The 23,193-nt window shown below is 40.1% G+C and overlaps 8 protein-coding genes across 8 annotated transcripts; 4 read left to right on the plus strand and 4 right to left on the minus strand.

Annotated features, from left to right (window-relative positions):
• The first annotated feature begins 66 nt into the window (after window positions 1–66).
• LOC115627631 lies at window positions 67–1,170 on the plus strand. Its single transcript, XM_030523367.1, has one exon. It carries the CDS (start codon window positions 255–257, stop codon window positions 1,002–1,004), a length of 750 nt encoding a protein of 249 aa, XP_030379227.1. The 5' UTR covers window positions 67–254; the 3' UTR covers window positions 1,005–1,170.
• A 584-nt stretch (window positions 1,171–1,754) lies between these two features.
• On the minus strand, window positions 1,755–6,063 carry LOC115627630 (structural maintenance of chromosomes protein 3). The gene is made up of 5 exons (XM_030523366.1): window positions 5,976–6,063; window positions 5,791–5,905; window positions 5,588–5,727; window positions 2,377–5,496; window positions 1,755–2,312 (listed from the first exon to the last, which is right to left on the minus strand). The coding sequence occupies exons 1-5, from the start codon at window positions 5,988–5,990 to the stop codon at window positions 2,100–2,102; spliced, it is 3,603 nt and encodes a 1,200-aa protein (XP_030379226.1). The 5' UTR covers window positions 5,991–6,063; the 3' UTR covers window positions 1,755–2,099.
• Window positions 6,064–6,308: 245 nt separating this feature from the next.
• LOC115627448 (protein trapped in endoderm-1) lies at window positions 6,309–13,018 on the plus strand. The gene is made up of 7 exons (XM_030523113.1): window positions 6,309–6,576; window positions 11,472–11,569; window positions 11,629–11,774; window positions 11,836–11,936; window positions 11,993–12,095; window positions 12,162–12,649; window positions 12,710–13,018. The coding sequence occupies exons 2-7, from the start codon at window positions 11,473–11,475 to the stop codon at window positions 12,894–12,896; spliced, it is 1,122 nt and encodes a 373-aa protein (XP_030378973.1). The 5' UTR covers window positions 6,309–6,576; window position 11,472; the 3' UTR covers window positions 12,897–13,018.
• Window positions 13,019–13,269: 251 nt separating this feature from the next.
• LOC115627449 (60S ribosomal protein L35) lies at window positions 13,270–14,382 on the minus strand. The gene is made up of 3 exons (XM_030523114.1): window positions 14,262–14,382; window positions 13,665–13,801; window positions 13,270–13,595 (listed from the first exon to the last, which is right to left on the minus strand). The coding sequence occupies exons 1-3, from the start codon at window positions 14,262–14,264 to the stop codon at window positions 13,364–13,366; spliced, it is 372 nt and encodes a 123-aa protein (XP_030378974.1). The 5' UTR covers window positions 14,265–14,382; the 3' UTR covers window positions 13,270–13,363.
• Window positions 14,383–15,016: 634 nt separating this feature from the next.
• On the plus strand, window positions 15,017–16,057 carry LOC115627575 (ras-related protein Rab-18). Its single transcript, XM_030523297.1, has 3 exons — window positions 15,017–15,168; window positions 15,365–15,797; window positions 15,864–16,057. Exons 1-3 carry the CDS (start codon window positions 15,110–15,112, stop codon window positions 15,960–15,962), a joined length of 591 nt encoding a protein of 196 aa, XP_030379157.1. The 5' UTR covers window positions 15,017–15,109; the 3' UTR covers window positions 15,963–16,057.
• A 200-nt stretch (window positions 16,058–16,257) lies between these two features.
• Window positions 16,258–20,344, minus strand: LOC115627573 (RNA-binding protein 25). Its single transcript, XM_030523296.1, has 9 exons — window positions 20,207–20,344; window positions 19,972–20,144; window positions 19,746–19,878; window positions 19,569–19,677; window positions 18,565–19,497; window positions 18,319–18,499; window positions 17,450–18,242; window positions 16,837–17,360; window positions 16,258–16,759 (listed from the first exon to the last, which is right to left on the minus strand). Exons 2-9 carry the CDS (start codon window positions 20,032–20,034, stop codon window positions 16,664–16,666), a joined length of 2,832 nt encoding a protein of 943 aa, XP_030379156.1. The 5' UTR covers window positions 20,035–20,144; window positions 20,207–20,344; the 3' UTR covers window positions 16,258–16,663.
• A 142-nt stretch (window positions 20,345–20,486) lies between these two features.
• On the plus strand, window positions 20,487–21,613 carry LOC115627531 (NAD-dependent protein deacylase Sirt4). The gene is made up of 2 exons (XM_030523232.1): window positions 20,487–20,713; window positions 20,780–21,613. The coding sequence occupies exons 1-2, from the start codon at window positions 20,533–20,535 to the stop codon at window positions 21,538–21,540; spliced, it is 942 nt and encodes a 313-aa protein (XP_030379092.1). The 5' UTR covers window positions 20,487–20,532; the 3' UTR covers window positions 21,541–21,613.
• On the minus strand, window positions 21,542–23,049 carry LOC115627530 (G2/M phase-specific E3 ubiquitin-protein ligase). Its single transcript, XM_030523231.1, has 2 exons — window positions 22,901–23,049; window positions 21,542–22,834 (listed from the first exon to the last, which is right to left on the minus strand). The coding sequence occupies exons 1-2, from the start codon at window positions 23,024–23,026 to the stop codon at window positions 21,590–21,592; spliced, it is 1,371 nt and encodes a 456-aa protein (XP_030379091.1). The 5' UTR covers window positions 23,027–23,049; the 3' UTR covers window positions 21,542–21,589.
• Between the last annotated feature and the right edge of the window lie 144 nt (window positions 23,050–23,193).

The following is a 23,193-nucleotide window of genomic DNA, read 5'->3' on the forward strand; positions in this document are numbered from 1 at the left end:
TATCGGCAAGCAATACGGTGTGTAGCTTTGCACACAGGAAAAACATATGGACAGCTACACTATTCAACAAAATTTGTTGCCTCGTCCTGGGCTGATGGGCTGTCTTATTGGAACATGTTGATAATAATGAAGTAAAAGTAATTACTCCCGAGATACAATAATCATCTTGTACTGATCATCCAGCGTCAGCGTCTTGCGACTTGAAATCACGAGATAATCAATCCTATGTACCATACATACATATATACGAACACATGTATGTATGTAATACGCGCAGTATCATCAGCAACTTCATTTGTTTGTCCAAAACCCTAAACCTTATGACATTTAACACAAGCGGTGGAGACGGCGCTGGTGGCCTTGTCGGCATCTCATCCAAGCTATCTCTGTGCCTTCTGTACTTCATACTGGCGGTTATTTCAGGATGGGCGCTCAAGCACAACAGCTCAACACTGGCCGGGTACGCCTACGGATTATATTTAGCTCACAGCTTGGTTTGCATTTTGCGTCAAACTCATCCAAATCCCGGCATCGTGCAGCGTACAGTTTGCGAGCAGTCACACCGCTACGCACCCGTTGCCTTTATTACGTTGATCGTCGGCGAATTGCTTGCCATCAGACGTACCACCATTGAGTTGGGGGCCAACTGGGCAGTAGTAGGCATTGGTTTCGCTGCTAGCCTCTTCTTGTTGGCCATTATCAAGTGCTTCATTGGCTTCAACTTTAATACCAACTCGAAGTCAACGCTGGCGCAAAATGTATGCCTAAATCTGTGCGTGCTCTGGAACGCATATTGCCTGTGTCGTATTGCTTTCGTCGAGGATCAGTTCTACTGGGCCTTAGGCCTGGCCATGCTGGTGCTCCTCAACCATTTCGTGCTCATTCGCCTCACGCTTTATTTCAACATTACACACCAGGAAATCGGGACAGTGGGCATGTGCTTCTCCACAATATTTGCCATTAATGCCATACAGGAGTTGGCCGAGGCATTGGTCAGTAGATGATCCCACCCAGCAGGAATTTCCTGTTTGTAATTTGGTTGTTTTGAGATTGCATTTAATAAACAATTAAGCTTAACATTTGTAACGCACATCAAGGTACATGTAATAGTTTTAATGTACTTGTTGATCAAAATAAAATTTATCCATTCATAATACATATATACATTCATATACATATGTACATCTTTATGAGTGAGGCCTTTGTATTTTCCTTAATATTCCTTAAGTGGAATCGAAAGCAATTGTGACTGAAAAGTTTACGAAACATTTCCTATAAAATTACATGACTTATTATGTGCAAATCACATTGTTTTTCTATGACTTGCGAAAAAAAAGAAGAAACGAACAGCTACTTTTACAAAATTTTCGAACACGCTCTAAAAAAATCACATAAATATTCGCAGAAATAAACTTTATCCTATAATAAAATGTGCGTTTTTATGTTTAGCACAATAATTTAGATGGCAACAGATTGTTTCATTGAGACCATGCGCAACACAAATTTCACAAATTGTGTGTTTACAATAAGTAAATGAAATAAATTAAAATGAATTAGCTTTTTATGTATTTTATTGCAGAAAAATTGAGATATCAGAGCCCAGTTTTTTTTTAGATACATTTACAATTGACTTTACATATAATAATAAGAGTTGGAAACTTTTTGTCAAACTATACGAATAACATAAAACTTAGCTTATGAAATAAAAACATGATGTTAAGGAAAATATATTTACCTTATTACTACGAAAAGCTTGAATGAGGCCTACGCAAAAAAAAAGAAAATATGAAAAAAGGAAAGGTAGAAAATAATATTTATAATTAAGGAAAAATTATTATAATCTCTTTTATGACAAAATTTGAAAGCCTTGTTCAGTGTCCAGGAAATTAGAACAACTGTGAAATGAGATAAGCAAATTTGAAATTAAACTATTTAAAAAATAGCTATAAAAATTAACTAACTCTAAGAAAGAAGGGAAGGACAATAATTATAGAATTTGAAAGCCATGTTCAATGAAAAGATAATAGAAATAGAAAAATAAAAATCTGGGCTTAAGGAAAATGTGAAGCCAAATGCTATGAAAGGCTTGATTTTGTGTCTTAAGCATGTGTGTTATCATCTTCCACAAAGTCCTTGGCCTGCTCCCTCGTAACACAATCGATGTGGCTGACTTTGTTCCGGAACCGTACACCATAGAACTTGTGCGCGTTCTCTAACAGCTCAGGTCTGAAGGTGGTTGTAATAAACTGAGCCGTATCGCTTAGCTCGTGAATCATGTCGGCCACAGCTTTGCGATGCATCGCATCTAGTGCCTGTTATAAAGGGTACGAGTCAATTATAATAAGCAGCGATTAACTAATAGAGGGGGGGAATTACCTGATCAATCTCGTCAAATAAATAGAACGGTGCGGGATCGCACTTTTGAATGGAGAAGATTAGCGCCAGCGCCACAAGTGATTTTTGGCCACCCGATAACTGATTCATTTCACGCATCTCCGCATCGACGCCTGTGAATGAGACGCGTATGCCAATGCCTGTGAATGCATCCGAGTTTGCCACCTCTTTCTCCATTTGCTCGCCATCATTGTCTTTAGTTCGGAGGATTAGGAAGCCGGCACCTTGGGGGACAAGTTTCTTGAACACCTTATTGAAATTTGTTGCCACTTGTCGGAAGGTGAACTGAATAGCTTCAACCTTTTGCATCTCCAGTGAATGGATGAGCACTTGAATCTTCTGACCGCCTACGTCCAGCTCTTCTTTGCGGCGGTATAGTTTTTCCTTCTGCTCTGAAAAGCTGAGAAACTGATCGAGAGCCTTTTTATTCACATGATTATATTTCTTCAGATGTTGGTTGGCCTTCTCCAGCTCCTTGAAAATATTCTTTAGCGACATGCGACTATATGCCGCATCTACTTGGGGCAATGCGCCAAGGCTGGCAATTTTTTCGGTGCACTCGTCGATCTTTTGATTTAGCATATTTTCCTTTGTCGTCCACTTTTCTACCTGCTTGGAGTCCTTGTTGATGTTCTCTTCAGCCTCCTTCTCTTTGCGCACGTGCGTTTCCAGTTCTTGTTGCAGCTCTTTTTGAAGCTGGACGGCCTCGTTTACGCGCTTTTCGATTTCCTCAAGGTCCGTATTCACCTTCTTGATGCGCTTCTCTGTGGAGACCAACTCGGTCTTACAGTTATTAAGCTTACGCTTGCGATCTTCCACGGAGATCTCTTGTAGCGCCTGTATAAGCTCATCTCGTCTTCGAAACAGATTATTGGTCAGTAGATTGTCCAACTTGTTCTTGACCACCTCTAGCTGCATACGTTGGGTGAACGCCTCTTTGTTCTCCTGGTTAAGGCGACGAATGTCGTCGTTCAATTGATCGATCTCACGCTGATCCTGTGACGAAAGCGTCGACATTAGCTCCTGTTTAAGCTCAGCCTCGAGGCTGGACTTGGTGCTGTTCATCGCCTCTAGCGAAGCTTTGCACTGAGCCAGTGAGCGCTCCTTGGGTGCCCTGTACTTCTCGATTCGCATCAGTTCCTCTTTCATCAATCGTATCTCACCCTGGACCTTCTCAAATGCATCCTTTGACTTCCCTTGTTTCGTCTCTGTTTTTTGCATGTCCGAGACATCCTTGTTAATGCTGCTCTCTGTGGACTTGAGCTCATTACGCAGTTTGCTCAGCTTACTTTCGAAGTCGGTGATCTGTTGTGTGTACTCCGTGCGTTTCTTTTGCATTTCTAGGCGCGATCGTGACGTATTGAAATAGCCGCCAGTAAGTGAGCCCTTTGACGACACCTGATCTCCGTCCAATGTCACACAGTCAAGGCCTGTGCTTTTTGCCAGCTCTGTGGCACGCTCAAGATTACGGCAGATAAGCGTTTTGCCAAATATGTACCTTAATGCCTTGTCGTGCTGTTCGTCGTACTTTAGTTTTAAGATCATGGGTATGGAGTCCGGATCGTCGGGGTATTCATGAATCTTTACCTGCAAACGATTCAGCGGCATAAAGGTCACCTCTCCTGGCAACTTCAGTTTGTTCATCTCCTTGAGAATTTGTGTGCCCTCGTATTCTGACTCAACGATGTGATGAAACAGTCTGTTAGCTGCTGTTACCTCAACGGCCGTATAGATGGTCTTGTCGCAACTGAAGTTCTCGATGACAGGGCCGTAGTAGGCGCGTGCTATTTCCGCCGACTGGCCACCACGTTCTAAGAAACTATCCAGTACCTTGCGTACGGAATCGCATCCGTTAAGAATTGGTTTTCCCGCCATGCTCCGCAGGGCTTGGTCTGCGCGCGATAGTTCCTCTTTTTGAGTTTGCAGCTGTTGCGTCATCTGTGTCTCCTTGCGCCACAGCTCGTTACGCATTGATTGGTGTTGGTCTTTCTTCTTCTTAAGCTCATAGTAGTATTTGTTGTGCCCGTCAATTTCACTACGTAGAGACTCCAGTTCAGAAGAGTGCTCTTCAATTTTTGTTCCCAGGTCCTTCTCCGAGTTCGCGTCTTTTTTGAGGTCCTCGACAAGTTTGGCATGATGATTGATTTTGTCCTTTATCTGCTTGCTCAGGGATTTCAGCTCGTTGTGGATCCATTTGTCGCGATCCTCACGGGAGGAGAACTGTGAGCCCCGACCCTGTTTGGCATACAGTTCCTTACGCTTTTGCTCTTTAAGTGCAAGCTCACGGGAACAATCTTCTTCTTTGCGTTTCATAGCCTCATATCTGGGCTTCACATCATCCAGTTCCTTCTCCTTTTCGGCTATGGTGACTTTCAGCTTCTTGAGTTCCTGATCGGCACGTTCTTTCGACTTGTTGTCGCCCTGCACCTCGTCATTCAAGTCCACTATGGTCAAATCCAATTTCGTTTTCTCACGCAGCAATTGCTGCTGTTCCGTCATAAGCACGGAACGCTCCTCCTTGGTGGTCATAACTTTTTTCTTAGCTTCTTTCAAATTCTTTTGCACATCTTTGATTTTTTCCTGCGCCTTTTGTATTTCAATGCTGTAGATTTTCTTTTTATCTGACGAGGATTTACGCTGCAATAGTAATTCGTCTAAAGCTCGTCGCGTATCCTTTAGCTCGGTCTCGTAACGAATATACTCCAAGGTACGACGTGTTTTGTCCCACTTTTGATATTCCTTCAATTCCTCCTTTTCTTCTTCCAACGTTTGTAACCTGTCTTCGATGGTCTTGAGATACTCGCAAATCTTTTCCACCTTTCCATCTGTTTCGCGTAACAAGTTCAAAGATTCCTCTTTGCGTTCGTCATAGACACGCGTACCTGCCACCTCACGCAGCAGCTTTAAGCGATACGAGTCGGCAGCTGTTGCCATCTGATTGATTTTACCCTGCTTCACAATATAATAGGGATTCGAACTTGAGAATCCTGCAGATTCCAAAAGATTGACAACTTCATTGCGTGGCACAACCTTCTTGTTCAGAAAATACTGATCCTTTTTGGCCCCAATGACGCGGCGCAAATAGATTTCCTCCTTATCAATCTGTACCATTTGAGTAATTATGAAATAAATTGATTAAAATAATTAAAACTGCACACATTAATATACATATGTATATACATTGTTTACTCACAGGTACACGGTTATCCGAATTGTCGAAAATTATTTCCACATAAGCGGATATAACACGCGCGCCTGTACCCTCATGAAGAAGAGCCTGACGCTGCTCTGGTCGTAAATGTGTAAATTCATCGCTGAGCACAAACTGGATGGCTGCAGACAAAAATGCATTTAATAGAAATATTATATAGGCAAACATTTGCAATTTTATCTTACCATAGAAAAAATTACTTTTGCCAGAACCATTGCGGCCCACTACTACATTGTGACGCTTGTCGAATGGTTCCACCACCGTCTGGTCTTTGTAACTTTTAAAGCCCTGTATAATAATCTGAACCGGAAGAAGAAGGTGATATGTATTTTACAAAAATTTAAACACACCAAATTCACGTAAAATTTACCTGCTTAATGTGCATTTTATTATATTTAACGGCGATTTTGTCATAAATCGCGCTCTTTTTGTTTACAACTACATAAATAATGGCTAAAAGAGATGCGCAATAATGAACTACAAAATAATCGATGTGCGGGGGTTGAAATGCCATAGATTTGTGGGCCTCGATAGCATCTTTCTAGCGATATCAACAGAATCGCGACTTAGTAATCGATATACACGATAAACACAGCTTAAAATGTACTCGCTGTTGGATGTTGTTGCTGCTCCCACGGTTCGTATTGTTGTTGGTTGAGCAAGAGGCGAGATCTTCAAACGCCCAATGTAAACGCAGTTAAGCCATCGGCGCAGTCACACTCGTCTTTATTTTTCGCTTGCGGACTAAACAAGAATGGTTGATCGGCGCTCGATCTCAGCCAGCCCCACTACGAAACGTTATTTATGAGCGGTTCATATTACAAATTTATTTGTTTGTTTTTGTGTATACCGACTATCGTATTATTTTAACAAATGTGTTATGTTCAAATCACCATGCGTTTCAATATTATTTAGTAGCGCGCGCTGTAAATTAATTTCTTTTCCATTTCGCTGCACGCTTTTCGTCTCGTGTAAGTGAATAATACAAGACTTTAACAAATTCGTTGTATTTTATTTGTTCTATTATTTTGTATTTATAATAACAATGCTGTATTAAGCAGCTACAGCAACGAGTGCTGCCTTTGTGTGCGTGTCTGTTGTGTATGTGGCTTAATCTTAATTTGTTTTATTACAAAAATATGTAATTTGAACACGCATTTGTGCCTGTTGTTGTCACTGTTCATATATACATACATATGTATGTAATATGTACATGGGCCTGCACAAAGCCCATGATAAAGAAACGGCTGTCTGCCTGCAATGCAACGGCATTCGAATTCCACCCTCTTTTAAGAGCCACATAACCGAAGATCGCCATCAACGATGCGACAAGCTAATACAACAGCACACACACACAAACAGCCAAATCTACTCATTATCAGTGTGTGTGTAAGCATACACACCAACGCTCGTACTCCAACCAAATGAAGTCCCCTTCTTATGTTTTCGTTTTAAATTTTGCTTATTTACTTTTTTCACAAACATACATTTTTGTATATACATAGTACATTTGTACATATTCGTACGTATGTACATACATACATACATATGTAGGTGGTAGGTAACAGAATGATTTTTCTTAAGTCATGGAATTGCCCCGCTCCCAAACATTGAAAGTTGGTTCGTAATAAACATTTATTTTCTTTCCCATTCATTGGTCCCCCCAAACAAAAAAAATCAGCAACTCACTGATGAATCAAGCCGTGATACATGGAAACAATTTTGAGCTTCAAAATGCAGTGCTTGAGTCATTCATATACTCGTATGTAAATACAAATGTATAGATGAGGAGGCCGCGGTGAAACCCCAAATGCCAATGCTTTACATAAATACATACATACATATATATTTATTTATCTTAAGCCAGGCTTGGTCATAACTTAAAATTAGTTATGCCGCGATGGATTAATTAGTGAGTTAAAACTAGTTTGTAAAAGCTGTCGATCATACGATACGAAACTCAACAATCAAAACTGCTAATACAAATCGGACATGGCTCACAAAAATCTGGGAACAAGGGACCCCGCAATATCTGCGCGGCTTATCAGATTTCGTAAGCATACTATAGAATCTCTAAGATAAATATATGTATGTAAGTACATACTACTCGTATATATATATATGTATGTACCTATTTGTTTATTAAAAAAGTCGCGTTGACTGCGCAAATGTATAAGATTTTCACTGCTTAAGCTGGAGCGAGGGGAAAATAAATACTCGTATGAAGGTCTCTGCCCAATAATAATTAGTCGTCTTCTTCAGCAAATTTTACATTTATATAGAACAAAGAATTACATGGTTAGATGCAAATTTCTAATGACAACTTCGATAGCATACTTTTATAGATGTATGTATGTACATATGTGTTGTAATTTAAATAGATGATCATTCTTTTCTCATTGAAGGGCATTTGGCTTTTCAAAGTTATGAACATCCAAGTATGGAACCAATTAAGTTGTGACAGATAAAATAGTTCCGCATGCATACGCAAAAGAGGCCCGCACTTGCTTTAAAATGAAACAAATGACCCATTTTTATGAAACGAGTGTCTCCCAATCTATGATTCTTTTTTATGCTATGTTTCAAGCAAAAAGACCAACTATGAAGCTAAAATATTATTAAATCGGACTAGATGACAAATATATTTTTTCACGCAAATTTTGAATCCCTCTCTTCGGAGCTCGAATTTTCCAGTTAATTTAATTTGATTACAGGTTGCTGGCTCTTACAAATTGGCTTGTGAATTGATTGCCAATCAGTCAGTCGTTCCGCCAGCACAAGCTGGTTATACAGTTGTAAACGTTTAGATTGTTATTGATCTTTAAAATAAATATGAAGGTGCTTCTGCTTAATACGTTAAAAATTATATTAAAGATGCTTTGAAGGAAAACGGAATATATGTATAATCATTTGTTAATTCCAAAATAAAATCGATGAGCATCCAATCAAACTAAGGACATTGTGGTCCAGCAATTGAATACTAAAGGCTGCCATAAAAACAGTAAAGTAAACAAAATTTTGAACAAATTAAGATACATACCTTTATTGTCTATGTCTTAGAATAGGTTGAACAACTTAAACAAAATTGAACTTGAGAAATGTAGGTTACATATAATTAAAAATGTTAATAAAGTCCCTGGAAATTATATCCTTCCCTAATAAATATGAACATTCCTGCAAGGCTCTTATACATACATACATCCTAACAATGAACATTTGCCGGTATGAGAAAATATTTTATAGATACTTCTGTACATATTTGTTGTAAGAAAAACAAACACAACTTAACATTCCCCCATATACGCTCACACCCACACATACATACAAACATACATTATTCATGTGCGTGTAGGCACATACATATGTACATATATAAATGTGCTAGTTTATCTGTAATATCAGTGCGATCGGTGGTGAAAGGGAACGGCAACCACACCAACAAAAATAATACGCACGCCCTCGTGCATGTTTTGATTTCCATTTGCTCCCCTAAAAAATGAAAGACAACAACAAATACAAATATATGCACATATACCCGTACTTATGCATATATGTATGTATGTTTGTACACACCAAGGCACACACCAAGGCACACATGTTGATCATGCATGAAAGGGGCCGGCCGGCCACCCCCTTCCTTGGGCCGCAGTGAAGCGTTGCGGTTGCTGCTGCAGCTCCCAGTTCGTGGTTCCCAGAAGAGCCCGCCGGAAACCGCCGTTAAATGCGTAACAACGCGCTTTTTAATTTAACCAATCCAAATAAAAGCATTAAATAAATTAAATTGTGTGTGCATGCAAAAGAGTTGACGTAGTTGTTATCATTGTTGGGACGGATCTGTTGTTGCTGCCGCTGAGATCAAAATAAAAAAAATGAAATAATGAAACAAGAACCAGAGCAGAGCCCTAATTGAAGATTTCGTTTACATATGTATGTATGTATATTTTGTGTTACATTTTAATGTTGAGTGGCGCACTGCGAGGTTCGATTCGGATTCAGATTCGGGCAAGTTAGTCCCAAAAAGTATAAAAACAAAAATGTCACTTATGTGCGATAAATAAATTAAGCTGCAGTTATTGTATTCTAAGCAGTAAAGGTACGTTTGAGTCTTGTCTCAAGAAATGGCATTTTCATTAATGGAATGATCACTCAAAGTACTGTCACTGGACTAGTCCTCTCTCTCTCTGTTTCTCTGTAAAAAGAAAAACAATCAATTGGTAATGCATGTACAAATTTTAAATGCATTCGAAAAACCAGTGACCAGTCCCAGTGATAACGTTTTACATGGTGTGTCTCCAAGCAAATTAAAGATAACGCATAAAAAGAATCATAAATTATTGCATAAGTTGGTGTTGATTTACAAATACCGATGCCGGGAAAAGCAACATAGCTTATACGAAACGTAAGAGCAAGCAATAAAGGGGCTTCTCCATATCTGTGAACCAGATATTAATTATCGTATTGAAAACACAAGTTAAAAATGATGTGACAATTCCAGTTTGCTCAATGGCTCAATATTCTTCATTTTAATATAAATACAATTTTGTTTTATATTAAAAGAAAAAAATCATCCTTGTAATTTATTCGAATTATACCCGGGTTTCTAATTTAAGAGACCCATGTTTTCCATTATTATACTCTGTACATCAAATGTACAAGAGTATATTAGGTTTGCGCTAGCTAAAAAATGCAATAGGCAGAAGGAGGCGTGGCAGACCCCACAAAGTATATATATTCTTGATCAGCATGACAAGACGAGTCGATCCGTGTGATCACCTAGATCTCAGAGACTAGAAAAGATATAGACACCAAATTTTGCATAAAGATGCCTTATGTGTTTGTTACAAAATATGCTTGACATTTAAGAGTGGCTAGGAACAGGAGAAAAGTAGTCAAAAACTGTTTGATTTGGAAGGAATGTTAGTTGAAAAAATAACACTTTTGCAGCTTTCCGTTTTAAATGTATTTAAATCGGAGATAGATTCAGCTGTCCGTTTATAAAACATAAAAAACTGTAGATTTTCTAATGAGACTGATTAAGATCAGAGTTTGACTCTATTATTTTTATATTGTTTACATTGTAATATTGTATATTTATTTATTTTTAGCCCTATCTAATACACTTTATGCTTTTGTTACACACTAATAAAAATTTAAATCATTTTGCCCAGTAGAAGAGTGAACTCTACTACTGAACTTTAACATATTTATAACATTGGGACTTACAATCCCTTTAAAGAAGAAGCGCCGTTATGAGCAACATAAGTATGCTTCTAGTGGTTGCCAGCTAATGATGGAATTTGTGTTATCGATAAAAATTGAATTCAGTTTAAAAAAAAATACTGAAATACCTTGTCGCTTATGGCAATGCCTTATACTATTCCCACAGAATAACTGTATTTTTATTTATCCCATAAGTGCAATATAATAAGCAACATTTGGAATTCGGGTACAAAACACCAAATAAATTAGAATGCATGTCCCTCTTAATAATAATTTTCTTAAATGCCATAAATGTATTTTTAGAGAAAAAATTTTGGATAGACCGTTTTAAATTCAACGTACCTTTATGTACATGTATGTATATCTTAACATTATTAAAGTATTATTTTTTTATGCGGAAGGTTTTGTGTCTAGTGTGTACGTGAATAAACATGGTGGTATTATCTATATATGTATGTAGTCGTACGTTGATCTGGCTATAAGTAGGGACTATTGGAGTTGGACATCCAATCAATCAGATTTAACGGAGTTTTTCAAAAGTGCATATCTATATACATATGTACATCTATATACCTTGCAATATATATACAAATGTATTTCAATTTACATTGCAAAAATCTTGATCCTCAGTTATAAATATTTACAGCATGGATATGGACGCCCCCCCTAATTCTATATACCCACATTCCGCGACGCTTTTCGCCGCCATCAGTGCCTGCGTATTTGTTACAATTGGTGTATTAGGTAATTGGAATTAAAAATGGAACTAGAAGCAATTTTTGAAAAAACATATTCTGCTGTAGGTAACCTCATTACTTTGTTGGCACTACTCAAGAGCCCCACGATACGAGAACATGCGACAACAGCATTCGTGATTTCGCTGAGTATATCGGATCTGCTCTTCTGCACGTTCAGTTTACCATTAACAGCCGTGCGATTCTTTCAAGAGGTAAAGAAACCCCAGACATCAGTTCAAAACGAACATGAATATGAATTAATGTTTTTTGCAGAGCTGGACATTCGGCACTACTTTGTGTAAGATATTTCCCGTCATTTTCTATGGCAATGTGGCAGTTTCATTGCTGAGTATGGTGGGCATAACTTTAAACAGGTAAGCCGATGGGTTTGGCCGACATAGAATGGACAATTCAAATCGCATATTTACAGATACATACTCATAGCTTGCCATAGCAGATACTCACAGATCTACAAGCCTAAGTTCATAACACTGCAGTTGCTTTTTGTGTGGGCAGTGTCCTTTTTGCTGCTGGTGAGTAGAAATTCGGAGAGCGATAATTATTCGGTTTCAATGTTTTTTTTTTTTTTTTTGTTGCAGCTCCCCCCCATATTGGGCATTTGGGGTGAGATGGGCCTCGACGAAGCGACCTTCTCGTGCACAATACTTAAAAAGGACGGGAAATCGATAAAGAAAACACTATTTCTCATCGGGTTCCTGCTGCCCTGTCTCGTGATCATTATCTCATATTCCTGCATATACATAACAGTTCTACATCAGAAGAGAAAAATCAAGAGCCACGACAATTTCCAGATTGCCAACGCCGCTGGTGGTGGCAAGGCAACGTCCGGTTCCTATATGACGACAACGAGCACACGGAAGGCGCGCGAAGACAATCGGGTGACGATCATGATGGTCACAATCTTCTTTTGCTTCCTCATCTGCTTTTTGCCACTGATGCTTGCTAATGTGGTGGACGATGAGCGCAAAACGTCATATCCATGGCTACATATCATCGCCTCAGTGATGGCCTGGGCCTCGAGCGTGATCAACCCGATCATATATGCAGCCAGCAATCGCAACTACAGGTAAGGCGCACCTGTTGATGAACATGAGTCAACTACTAAATGATGTTCTGTTATTTACAGAGTGGCCTACTACAAATTATTTGCATTGTTGAAATTCTGGGGCGAACCATTGTCGCCAATGCCAAGTAGAAACTATCACCAAAGCAAAAACTCAAAGGAATTATCAGGCGTAATACGCAGCACGCCATTGTTTCATGCTGTTCAGAAGAATAGTATTAACCAAAAGTGCCAAACATATTCAGTATGAGTCTTTGTATTAGGATTTGTAGTTCATACTATATTATGTATTATTATTTTTAATTTATACTGATGCATATTAACAGCATACAAGCAAAATATATATATTAAATAAAATATATAGGCAAATGAGCACGTCGGTCTTTTGATTTAAGCATTTGCTCAATTCCAGGCGTACGAGCTAAGGTTTGAGTATAGATATAAGGAATAATGCGAAGGTTGCGAGCGGCATATAAACAAAAATTGTATTCTTCAATGAATTCCTCCGCAGTTAGTTTGAAGATTAGATCCACTTAGCACAGTCATCACAATAAAAAAAAAAAACAAAGCAAATGCAGTACTCTATCCTCTTTAGTGGGTGGGGAGGATTAACAAAACGCACATCACATTCAAAAAATTATTTTATTTTTTCTTTATCCCGTCTCAGGAGAACTCTTAACGCACACTAGATACAAAACACTTGCGTGAGCTGCAGCCTTATGCCTTGACGGCATATTTGCGTTGTGGGTAGATGGAACGCTTGCGGATTTCCTTTAGCGTCTTTCTGTTTGCATCACGGGGCGAAAGAGCCTTGCGTATGGCGCGGGTCTTTTTCCTGCGCAAATCCAAAGGCTTGTATTTCTTGTTTTTGAACACCTTGCGCAGATTTTCCTTCTGCTTCTGGTGCATAACAATGTACACACGTGCAATAGCCTTACGCACAACGCGACTGCAAGCACAAAAAGGGATCGTATTAGTGTTATTTGTAACGAGGACAGAAAGGGCACCTCTCACTTACATTTTTGAAAGCTTCGACGGAGCACCACCGGTCACTTTGGCCACGCGCAAGCTAAGCAGCTCATTTTTGAGCTCATCCAATTGCTTGGTGAGTTCCTTCTTGTCCTTGGTCCTCAATTCAGAGCACTTAACCTTCACCTGTATGGAAAATACAAAATATTAGCTAAATTAGTTGTAGGTTTATTGGAACTAAAATGTATATTATGTTCGCTAATATTATAGCGCTTTTCTCTTATTTTTGCAGCACTGGCAGTCGGAGCCATCTTGTGACTAGTAAATATATAGTGTACATGGAACTTTTTTAGATCACAGACACCCTGCAAAAATTCTATTTAATCATGGAGTATTTTTAATTTTTGTTTACTGGAATTTGTTACTTAAAATATTTTTTAAACGGATGCTTAAGAATTGACTGCACAAATTTATACACATACATATACACAAACATATAAACACATGGGCGCAGATTCGGTACGTCGACAGATTTTTTTGCTTTTAAACACATTTGGGTTCGATGTAGGGAACACTTATTTAGGTGTAGCGGTGGTGGTTTTTGTTTAGTTGCAACAAATTCATTTATTTCCTATGATACACCTACCATTTTAGAGATATTCGGAACAACTTCTGAAAACACGTGTCCCCGACGTCTACTCTATGCGACGTGCGCGTTACGAAAGAAAGACCCAGAGCCGAAGGTGAGCCGAAGTTTTTTTAAGACGATATATTAGGGTTGTAAGTTCTAGAAATCGGCGATTTCCACAATCGTTTTTTGAATTCTCATGCTCTTTTGCTTAATCAATATACTATTGGAAATTTCATTTCTATATATTAAACATTATTATTTGAGCTTAAAATGAATTTATATAGTCAAACATTTTTCTTTTGGCCTTTCAACGTTTATATAAGTCACTACATGTTTCTTGTTCAGCGCGCCTTTACTATTGAGAATGTCAAAAAAGCAACTATGTAGCTGTCTTCGGTCTATTGTTAATGTTAAAATGCAACTCTGAACGCCAATAAGAGGTGCGCCGACTATACGAATGCCGTTAAAAATTCAGTTTAATTGAATGTGTATAATATTTTATTTACTGTAATTTGCCATTAGTCCAAAAAAATGTGTATTTTAGCCAGGTACAATATATAAATATACATATGTATATGCGCGTAAGTTAATAGAGTTGCCCATTGTTCTTGGCTGCTATTGACAAAAAATGGCAAAACTGCCGGGTTCCGTATCAAACAGCTTTAGTATTGATATATAATTGAGCACTAGAAGAAGTAAACAACATGAAAAGGTGGCAACTTTGATAGTAAACTCGTCCCACTCCCGCTGAGCTGATTTTATTATTGCTAATATTGATAATAATTTGTTAAAGCCAAACTTGAGTTGAGTCGTAAATGAATTTATCGTGAAAATTATCCACGTGAATTAACTATTTATGAAGAATGGCCGATAGGGCTATAAAGTTGCTTATCATTGGCGAGAGTGGTGTTGGCAAATCTAGGCAGGTTCAATTGAATTGGCTTTTTATATTTATTTTCTACTCTAATGCGTATTTCTCGCATACATACGAATTATACATACGTAGTTACGTATGTATATACTCACACTATGTATTGGTGATTCAGCCATGTGTGTGTGCTTCGTATTTTGTTCAAAGTATTAAAGTTTGCATCATTGTTTTGCTGTTTTCGCAATAGCCTCATACGACGCTTCGTTGAGAACAAGTTCGATGAGAATCATGACGTCACAATTGGCATGGACTTCAAGAGTAAAGTGATGAACGTGGATGGGATCGATTACAAAGTGGCGCTCTGGGACACAGCTGGTGCCGAGAGATTTCGGAGCCTTACGCCAAGTTTTTATCGCAAGGCGCTTGGCGCTATCCTCGTCTATGACATAACGAATAGAGATTCCCTAGTCAAACTGGAGGCTTGGCTGGCAGAGCTGGATAGCTACAGTGATAACCCCAACATTGCCATTATAGTGGTGGGCAATAAAATTGACAAAGACCGTGTTGTGGACCGGGAGGAGGGGCGCAAATTTGCCAGAAAACACCGAGCGCTCTTCATTGAGACATCGGCCAAATGCGATCAGTTTGTCAGCGATGTGTTCAAGGAGATTGTCGAAAAAGTATGTCCATCTACAATTAATCAGTCAGTTGATCATGAATAACTTGCTAATGTATCTCTACTGCAGATCGTTTCTTCAGAGTACTTCGGCAATGGCGGTGGCGCAGATAGTCTGGATATAGCCAATGGCAATGATAACACAGCTCCATCAACGTGTAGCTGCTGATGTTATAGTTGACTGCTCTTTTCTGTATCGTATTTGTTTTGTCAAAAATTATATAATGTATTTATTAAAGCGTTTCAATATCGATAGCATAAATTTACCTAACACAAATTAAAATTGCGCTTCTGGGTTTTGCCTTTTCGTTCAGGCTAATGTCAAACCAAAACAGAAAAGAATACTTTCGCTTACTTGGTAAGCAGAAACGCAAGTTCAAGTACGCTATTTTAACTACATACATACAGACACTTAGCTAGATTGCTTATTTTATTTTCATCTAAATGCAAACACAATTTTAAAATAATTTCGATGTGTTATGTATTTAGTCTAAATGAGGACATGCGCTTTAAAATTGTGGATGGGAATTTCCTCAATAAAAAATATAAATATTCAGCTCAATTGGGCTGAAATACTAGACGAAAGAAAACTTGTCTGTTGTGTATGGGTGTGTATATACATTATTATGTGCATCAAATAGCCAAATGTTTGCAAATTTGTTATGGCAGTGCTGCCTAAACAAACTATTACCTTGCAAACATATATACATTTGTTTTTGTATATTGGCCCAACCACAATTAGTGTGTGCCCTGTATTTACAAAGGTTTTGTAAAAACTTTTAGAGTCTAGAATTATGCGTTATTAGATGTAGGTGTAACTTAAAATGTAGCAACGTGTTAGTCCATTTCTACTTTAGGCTCCTGAAGTAATTATTTACTCCCAATGCCACTTTTTTTTGCATCTAACTCGTATATAAGCAACCGCCACATTTTGACCACAAACACCTCAGCTTCCTCGTCCAGCACCTGCCGCATAGATAAAAAAGATATCACATTAATTTGAGTATCCGATAAGATAACCTCGTTCATATTTTACGGCTTACCATTTGCACATCATCCAGAATGCTCTGGGGAGGGCTGCCAGCCAACACTTTAGAACAAATAAAGTCCACTAGAGTTGGTTCTGGCTCACCGATGTATTCAATGATTTTCTTATTTATCCACGGACGTATCTTGCGTTCCATTAAACCACTGTCAATCTCATTACGGTCTAGCTTATAATTAAAAAGTTCCTCCTTTTGAGTAGGAATCCTGTCAATAATGCTTTTTATATGGCGACGTTTCTCATCGTGCACCTTAGCACCATTTTCATCCTTTTTGGAGTTGGCTCCAGCAGCATCTGTGCTGGATGCAGATGCACCGCCATCGTTCTTTCCGTGCTTACCAGCCTTACCACTACCTTTGCCGCTTCCACCGCCGCTTGTTGACGTCGAACCAGAGCCAGTGATGTTGGTTATCTTTTGATTAACGGCCGCGGCAGCAGCGGCGGCTGCGTTGGCAGCCGAACTATGGCGGTCTGTAACTGATGTAGCTGAGGGCGTGTTGTTGCTGATGTTGTCATCGTAGTCTGGAACCGGCATAGATTATAAATTACAATTATATCACAACGAATAAGTTGCAGGCCCCGCCTGGATTGGAAATAGCGGATGGACTTACCAAGTGGTACCAACTTGCGCTTCCTTGGATTGATGTTCTCGTCGTTGTCATCGTCATTCACAAACACGCCCGTTGCCTCAATCTTTTTCTTTTTCAGATTGTTACCCAAAGTTAAAGAGATGAGAGGCATAATTATGGGCGGTGTGGCAGAGGGCAGTTCGTTGCTGGAGCCCATGTCCATAGCGTTTTGTGAGGGCGTGTGAATATTGGCTAGTGAATCTCTAGACTCCGAGTTCTGTCGACTGACGCTCCGCTGATGCGTTTTGTCATTATTGTTGCTGTTTTTGAGATGGGTGTAGCCACTTGCATTGGAGGTAGTGTCGGCTATGGAGCCTTGTTCGTCATTCGATACAGAATCCTCGGAGACTATCTTGCTGACAGCATTTTCATCGACATAGACTTCTGGGTTCTTGCGGCGTTTGTCGACAGCAGCTGGCTGTAATGACTTTTCAGAATCACGACGCTGTATGGTCTCCTGATTCACATTAATTAATATGCGTGGTTCATACAGTTTTTCAAGCTCCTTCCGTGCTTTTTCGTACTCCTGCGATGGATTTTCGTATTCACCGCTGAATATTTTGTTCTTCAATTCAGCTAACTCTTCAGCCTCCTTTTCACGATCTTTGGAATCGGCATCAGCTTCGCGCACTCGCTCTGCAAGACGTTGCTGCAACTCACGACCTCGATAGTACAGGGGATCGTCGCGTTCGTCGTCGTAGTCCTCGACAAACTCCTTGAGCCGCTTAGCATCTTTTTCGCGCTCCTCTTGACGTAGCAGCTCCTTCACCCGGTACTGTAGCAACAATAGCAATTATTATATAATTTATAACAATCACTTCCATCCTAGCAAAGTTATTTATTTCCCTCACCTTTTCATACTCCTTGGCTTTGCGTTTCTCACGAATCTCCCAGTTGGCCAAGCGCTCCTGATACGCTGCCTCCTTTTCGCGCGCCTTTTTCTCGGCCTTCTTGCGCTCTCGTATCTCTTCTTCCATTTCCTTCTCGCGTCGTGCATCGCGCACTGTTTTTACCGTTTTCTCTTCACGCTCTCTAAAACTACATAAAATGAAAAACGTTTCTTTTTTGGTGCGATCATTGAAAAGATCGTTTCTTACCTTTCTCTCTCACGTTCCCGCTGCTCAGCACGTTCTCTTTCGCGCTCTCTCTCGCGCTCCCTCTCGCGCTCACGTTCACGTTCCCTTTCACGTTCTCTCTCACGTTCTCTTTCACGCTCTTTGTCCCGTAGTTCACGCTCGCGCATCATTTCACGCTCACGCTCTCGTTCACGCTCGCGATCCTTGGAGCGCGACTTGGTGCGACGGCGCCGATTCTCTTTAAGATCGCTGCCGCGCTCCTTGTGTTCCTTGTGCTCCTTGCGCACAGGCGAGGAGTCAATATTGACGATCTGGTCCTTGCGACTTCCTCCACTCCGCGATGATGTTGTTGTGCTTTGGATTTGCTCCTTTTCATCTATTTCAACAACTTCTTCCAAATCATTATTGGCTGATGAGGTTTTACTGTGGCTACTGCTGCTAGTTTTGCGATCGTCTCGTTTCTTTCGGTCCTTGTCGCTTCTTTCACGCTCTTTCTCCTTGCTGGCCGCAAGCTTCTCCTTCTCTTTTTCCTTTTCAAGCTCTTTGCGATGCTCATCGGCTTCTGCACGCTTTCGAAACTTTCCAATTTCACTGCTAATCAAATTGCGCTTCTCTTCTTCGAGTGCATTGTCAATTAGCGCCTTAATTTTTATGTCCTCCTCGCGACGCACCTTCTTGGTACGACCGCTGCCATATAAATCACCGCGACTAGTGCTATCGAATCCCTCAAACTCGTGTTTATGTTCATCAAGCAGTTCACGCATCTGGCTCATGGCGTACTCATCTTCAGTCTTTTCGTCTACCTTATTGGTGCCATCGCCATTTTTGCACTCCTTCTCTTTGTAATCTTCAATTAGCGTTTTGTTTTTAGCATCGACTTTAGCCACCAACTTCTTGCCGTCGATCTCCATTTCGCTCAGCAAACGGACGGCTCTCATCGCCGCTATGGGTCCACTGCAAAAAAATTAAGAATCACATTTATAATTTAATAACAATTTAATTGCTAAACAGTTTTAAAGACTTACTCGAACTCACAGAATCCGAATGTGGACACACGCTTCCAGTTAATGACGATACCGCATGTGGCTAGGATCCGTTTGAGCAACGCCTCGGGCACACGTTCGCTGATATTGCCTAGGAAGGAGAGAGCACCAGATAAATAAATCCGAGGTATTTGTTTAACAAACTAGGTATGTTCTTACCAACAAAAACTGTAATAATAGGCCCACGAAATTGAGGCTGTGGTTCCGGCGGGCGATGGTAGACTGTAGGCTGTGAGCTGATTGTAGCCGAATTGCGAAAGCTACGTGGTGGATTGCCCATGGGCTGCATCAGCTTTTAAAAAAATGCTACATATGTATATGTTCACATTGGATACAAATTTATCATGCCAGCTAGTGGCGATGATAAAAATAAAATAAAACTTACATGTGGTGGTGGAAGCGACGGATTCATATATGGTGGCATTGGTGGACGCGGTGGATACGACATCTTGAAGCTATTATTTTTCTTTAGATTATATTTTTAAGCCGACACCAGCTATTGGCACACACACACCTATGTATATAATACCACGCCGAATGAATACGTGCGTGCGCGTACTATGCGATTAGGTGAGAGTTCAGTAAAAACGTTAGCTAGAGAAAAGTATGTTGAAACTTACGGATAAAGAGATCTTGTACCGTATCTAATCCTAGCTTGCCTATTCTAAAAAAGTGTGATTTCAACAAAACGCGTGCAAAGAGCACACGTAAAATAAGCCACTTTAATTTTTCGCACTGCGTCCGCTGATACGTAGAGGTGGAAAACAAGAGGACGCAGGTATCGAGTCGCTTTAGCAAGAGATGCAATATTTTGCCAGTCACATGAGTGCGCTCGTAATCGATTACTATACTGGCTATCCGATAACCTTCATGGTATTATTGCTGGTTGTGATTATGTGATATGTTGTTGATTAGCTTTAATGTTTACTTATTTTTTGATTAAATAATGCGTGTTAATTTTTTGCTTCGGCTTCAAAGCACCGCGCTCCAAAGACGCAGTGTTCAACAGCAATATGTGCCACAGCACAAGCCAGTGTTCGACGATGACATCAAACGGTTGGAAGATTTTTTGCTTTCGAAGCCCAACATTTTGGTTCTCACTGGTGCGGGCATCTCAACAGAATCAGGTATGTAGAATCAGTACATACATACATATATGTATACATAAGCTTTAATTGCTTCTACCTCTTTAGGCATACCCGATTACCGTTCAGAAGGTGTTGGCCTTTATGCTCGCACCAACCATAAACCCATCCAGCACATAGAGTTTCTAAATTCAGCGAACGTGCGCAAACGTTATTGGGCTCGTAATTTTGTTGGCTGGCCAAATTTTTCTGCTACCCAGCCCAATGGCACACATCATGCGCTTGCACGATTTGAACGCGAAATGCGTGTCCAGTCAGTGGTCACACAAAATGTGGACCGGCTGCACACAAAAGCGGGTAGTAAGAATGTTGTAGAGCTTCATGGGAGTGGATATGTGGTCAAGTGCCTTAGCTGCGATTACCGCATCGATCGCCATGAGTTTCAAAACATACTCTCTTCATTGAATCCAGCATTCAAGGATGCTCCTGCCATGATACGACCAGACGGTGATGTTGATATACCACAAGAATATATCGACAATTTTCAAATACCTCCGTGCCCCCAGTGCAGCAACAACCTGAAGCCAGAGATTGTGTTCTTCGGAGATAGCGTTCCCAAAGAGCGCGTTGATCTTATTGCCAAAATGGTATACGACAGCGATGGGCTGTTGGTCCTTGGCTCCAGTTTGCTAGTGTTCTCGGGCTATCGCATAGTTTTGCAGACGAAGGACCTGAAGCTGCCGGTGGCGATTGTAAATATTGGAGAGACACGTGCGGATCACTTGGCAGATATCAAAATCTCTGCAAAGTGTGGCGATGTGATACCGAAACTCTTCGACTTCAGAAAGAACTCAAAAACAACAGCATAGCTTTTAACTCAAATGATATACATAGTATAATACATATTGTTGACATTTTTTAATGATAATACTTTTCTATGAATTTATCAATCTCCTCATAGATGCCGCGATTAGAGTCCCTCGACCAAACATCTTCTTCAGTAATTTGTATTTCCTCCAAGGCTTTTTGCGAGTGGTCCCTGACACGCTCATCTGTCTCTGAAAATCGCATAGTGCACGTGCCAATGCAGCCACCAGTTTGATTATCAAACTCGTAGAATTCGACATAGAAATACGGCTCATTTTTAATGTTATAACATTCCTTGAGCACTAGCCGGGGCTTTACATTTTCAATGGGCACTATAATATCAGGGTCATAGTTTTGAGTGGCTATGACAGTTATTTGGCTGATACTCGATGTGGTGTCATCATCTGAGAACATAGGTGATAATTGGGCCTGAGAAACCGACTTATCATTGTCGAATGATTTTTGGACATAATATGATGAATCGATGCGGTCTTCATGCGAACGAGGAGTAGAAGGACGATCGCTCTGGTCAATGTTGCTATTTCCTTTGTTGCGTGGCAATTTCCTTTCAACCTCAAGACATATGGGGCACTTGAAGTTGTTTTGCGAGGAACATTTTCGACTTGGAATGCATTTTAGGTGTGCACCAGAAGCTGCACACAAGTTGCACATTAAAATTGTCCATGAATTTTTGTTGTAGTCGCGTGAATATGGACATTTACACTGACTTAAATCGCAGCGAACTCGTTTGTAATACAGCTCACTGAATGCGGCCCGCTCTCGTTCCCACGTTGCATCACGATCTGGCACAAAGACAGACTGCAGACGTATTAGGTCTCGGAACTCCTCCTTGCGACACCAAATACAGCGTAGATAGTATCCGGAAGCAAGTGCATAACGCTGCATGCAAATGCGATGGGCAAATCCTTTCCGGCAGCAATCACCATAGACAATTCTTGGCAATGTGAAATCGCCAATTTGTTGAAGACAAATGTCGCAAATTGGATCATTGGGTGGTTTGGCCAGCAACTCCAACTTGTATTCGTCTAGTGGAATGCAATTGCTGCAGAAGCTGCGAAACTCACGGCAAAACTGAAAGGTAGCATGATGAGTATGTCCACACACCAAATGAAAATATATCCGGCATCCAGAACACATAATATTGGCGCCTGGCTTTTCACAGTAAGTACACTTTAAGCGCTTTGACAAGTTCACAGTATTGCGAATGTCGCGTATTAGAAATCCAAGAATGCCGGAAGAATCGCCGCCCCGTTGTGGTAAATTTGTGGACAGAAGCTTTTCAAAATCAGAAAGTAGGTTAGATTTATATACATAAATTTAGGATGGTGTGACTTTACTTACCAGACAGTAGTAGTGCACGGTGATGTCTTGTTTCTTCATCCATTCGCCATAAAAAAGGACCTCGTCTGTAATGCCGGTGGTTTGTGCACAAATATCACAAGTATTAGTGGCCATTTTATCTTGCATTTTATAATAGGTAATGTTTTCAATATCACTGAAAGCGGTGCTTCTTTCACTTCGAAAATGACGGGCGCCGATATCTATTTTTGTTATCGATAAGTTTGTTCAAATACACAATCTACATACTTTGTCCACTATAAGATAATGTGTAGGGGCCCATTTTAGAGGATGCT

This window comes from Scaptodrosophila lebanonensis, unplaced genomic scaffold (assembly GCF_003285725.1).
Source record: "Scaptodrosophila lebanonensis strain 11010-0011.00,11010-0021.00 unplaced genomic scaffold, SlebRS2 tig00000096-arrow-pilon, whole genome shotgun sequence".
Lineage (NCBI taxonomy): Eukaryota > Metazoa > Arthropoda > Insecta > Diptera > Drosophilidae > Scaptodrosophila > Scaptodrosophila lebanonensis.